The sequence below is a fragment of the Gavialis gangeticus genome, unplaced genomic scaffold (genome assembly GCF_001723915.1).
Source record: "Gavialis gangeticus isolate Ggan-Ray unplaced genomic scaffold, GavGan_comp1, whole genome shotgun sequence".
NCBI classification, from domain to species: Eukaryota; Metazoa; Chordata; order Crocodylia; family Gavialidae; genus Gavialis; species Gavialis gangeticus.
In genome coordinates, this window is record NW_017729001.1 from 14,201,862 (window position 1) to 14,204,901 (window position 3,040).

General features: G+C 48.7%; 1 protein-coding gene across 1 annotated transcript in view; it reads right to left on the minus strand.

Annotated features, from left to right (window-relative positions):
* The window catches only part of LOC109290402 (glutathione S-transferase theta-1-like), a 17,477-nt gene extending 15,621 nt beyond the window's left edge, over positions 1-1,856 (minus strand). The window contains exons 1-2 of the mRNA XM_019506893.1: positions 1,184-1,856; positions 348-404 (exon numbers count right to left, since the gene is read on the minus strand). Coding sequence (XP_019362438.1) covers positions 348-404; positions 1,184-1,295 — 169 coding nt within the window. The 5' untranslated portion in view covers positions 1,296-1,856. The remainder of the gene's footprint in view (positions 1-347; positions 405-1,183) is intronic.
* Positions 1,857-3,040: the final 1,184 nt, after the last annotated feature.

A 3,040-nucleotide genomic window follows, 5' to 3' on the forward strand; every position in this document is an offset into this window, starting at 1 on the left:
TTTCAGGCTAAAGATCCTGTACACAGTTCCAAGATGCCTCTTGGCTGTTTGTTCCAGTGGTGGGAGAGGACCCTGGTGTGTCAGGCTGATGACAGGCACCATCCTGCAGACTGGCTGTAAGCCTTGTTAGGCAGCTGGGCAGGCATCAGGGCTGGAGCTCTCTGAGCACAACTCCAGGGAAAAGAAAGTTGCAAGATGATGCTGGGGAAGGAAAGAAGGCAGCAAAGAGCAAGGAAGAGCAGGTGGGTGGGGAAGCCAATTCTGGGCCCCCAAGCCTCAATGGAAAGAGGAAGCAGTTCATTATGATTTTCATGCCATGCAGGAGCTAACTGTAACTAGGCCCTTACCTGCGTGAGATTGCTCGGGGTTATTGCCTCCTGGTGTTCTCCTGCCCAGAACGGAATCTGGAACAAAGGGACAAGAGAAGGGGCAAATGCAAGGGAGTTTCTTAGATGAGGCTACTTTCTCCCCACCTGAAGAAAAGCCATGCTCCTGCAAACCTCCCAAGATGCTTCCAACCCTCCCTAAAATCTCTAGCATCTCCTACTTTCCCACACAAGCTGAGCCCCCCCCCCCAAAAAAAATGTACGTGCCACCCACAGACATTATAACTACCTGTCAACACACTCTCACTTCACCCAGGGGAAACTGCTCCACCCCTTACAGACTTATCCCATGCAAACATCTGGCCCTCTCCAATACCTCCAACTGAGAAGGCTTCCAAAATTTGACCTCAGCGTGGCTCTGTCCCTTTCTGAACCTGCAGCCTCTGTTACTCAATTCCCAGACTTCCCTCTCCTATAAAGTCTCCCTCTCACCAGAAAAGGGCGTTCCAGATTTTGAGTTCAGCTTATTTTCCTATCCTCTACATTACTAGGAAGCTACTTATGGCTTGTCTACACACAAAATGATTATCCCAGAATGGCTGTTTCAGGAAACTCCCAAGTATAGGGAAGCTCTGAAAGGAGGGAAGAAAATGTACAGCCCTTGTGGGCAGGTGTTGGTGGGAAAGGAAAATCAGACATCACGAGCCTCTAGGGCTTGAGAGAATGGAGAAATAGGCAGGAAAGCTCCCTCTCTGCAAGTGCAGGACATGTCCCTGGACTCACAGGCACAGAGCTGACTTAGCCCCTGGGGGAGGCAGGGTGCAGAGGGGCAGGAGGGCTCAGGTCCCCTCACTCACCTTTGAACAGCTCCACATGCTTGAACTCAAAGGAAATGTTGTTTTTCTTGGCAAAGATGTAGATGGCACGGCAAGGCTGGGAGAGCAGGTCCAGGTAGAGCTCCAGCCCCATCCTGTCTGCTGGGCACAGGGAGTGGAGGGGAGACAGGCAGAGAGTCCAAGTTCATGTGGCTCTGGGATCAGCTGCACGCAGAACAGGGAGAAACTTCTTTCGTGGGCAAACAGTTAACTTTGAACCAATAGGGAAAGCCCTTCGTCTGCCTGCCAGACGTTCCTGCAAGGGAAGGGAAAGGGGCAAGGACTACAGTAGGTGGGTGGTAACTTTTACTTTCTCATTCAGGAAAGGATTAGGCATTTCCATAGGCACACTGACAGCAGGCATGGCTATGTAACTGGGGTGGGGACAAATACAAGGAGAGCAATGAATAAATCTTGGTTCAAGATAGGACGAGCTGGCAAGCTACGTCCACTGCTCATTATTGTTGCTGCCCCCTTGCACTCCCCACATCTGTTTGTTCTCTCCACCCAAGGTCTCCCACACACATAGGCTGTCAGCTTTCAGGGCCAGCCACTGTCTTTCCATAAAGTGTGTGCACAGCACCAGTGAGAGCAAAGCCCTGAACTCACAATGCAAATAAAACGTACTCACAAGGCATGTCTACATGTTCATTAATGCGCAGTCGTTACTGTGCATTTAATTTAGTATTTGTATAATCAAGTACTAAATAAATAGGCAGTAACTGGAGTTATTGCATACACTTTTTTAGCCTAATAATACTGTGCAGTAGCATATTAGCACTGTCTGTGCTGTGATGCACTACTGTGCAGTATTATTAGGCTACCGTGCAGTTAGCATCTTGTGTAGTTGCACCCACAGTTACTAACTGCATAGAGGTAAAGAAGGTAAAGAAGAAGAGGAGTATACCTGCTTGGGAGGAATATACCTGCTTGGCTTGAGCTTGCAGGGAAACAGTGAGGGGAGCCCAAGCAGAAATGGAGCTTAGGCTGGCAGCAACAGTAAAGGAGAACAAAGCGCCATTCTTTAAGTACATAGGAAGCAAAAAAAGGTGCAGGGTAACTTAGGGCCCCTTCAGGATGAACTAGGGCAACTAGTAACAGATAGGATGGCCAAAGTGGAGCTTCTAAATGATTTCTTTGCATCCATGTTCCTGGACATGAATACAAATACACATCCCATTGGGACTTTAGGTAAGCCCAGTATAGATACCAACCCACCAACTTTTCATGCTGACATAGTAAAGGGGCACCTGCAGGGGTTGAATGTATTCAAGTCAAGAGGACCTGATGATCTTCATCCTAGGGTACTTAGGGAATTAGCTGGAGTCGTAGCGGAGCTGCTGGCACAACTGTTTGAGCACTTGTGACTTGGACAAGGGAGTAGAAAGCACCTTGTCCAAGGGGAGGTACACAAACTAGATGTCAGGAAGCAAATCCAGGCTGATTTGGACATGCTGTGGAGGTGAACAGAACAGAATAGGATGCAGTTTAACAAGCATAAGTGTCACGTGTTGCACCTGGGGAGGAAGAACCATCAGCACTCCTATAGCCTGGGAGGGACCACTCTAAGTAGCACAACTGCGGAAAGGGATCTTGGAGTCGTAGTCGACTCCAAAATGAACATGAGTCACCAATATGATGAGGTAATAAGTAAAGCTAACCGCACTCTTCCTTGCATGAATAGGTGCATCACAAACAGGTCTAGGGAGGTGATACTTCCTCTCCATGCGGCTTTGTTCAGGCCACAGGTAGAGTACTGTGTCCAGTTTTGGTCACTGCACTTCAGGAGGGATGTGGATAACCTGGAAAGGGTTCAGAGGAGGGCCACTCATTTGGTTA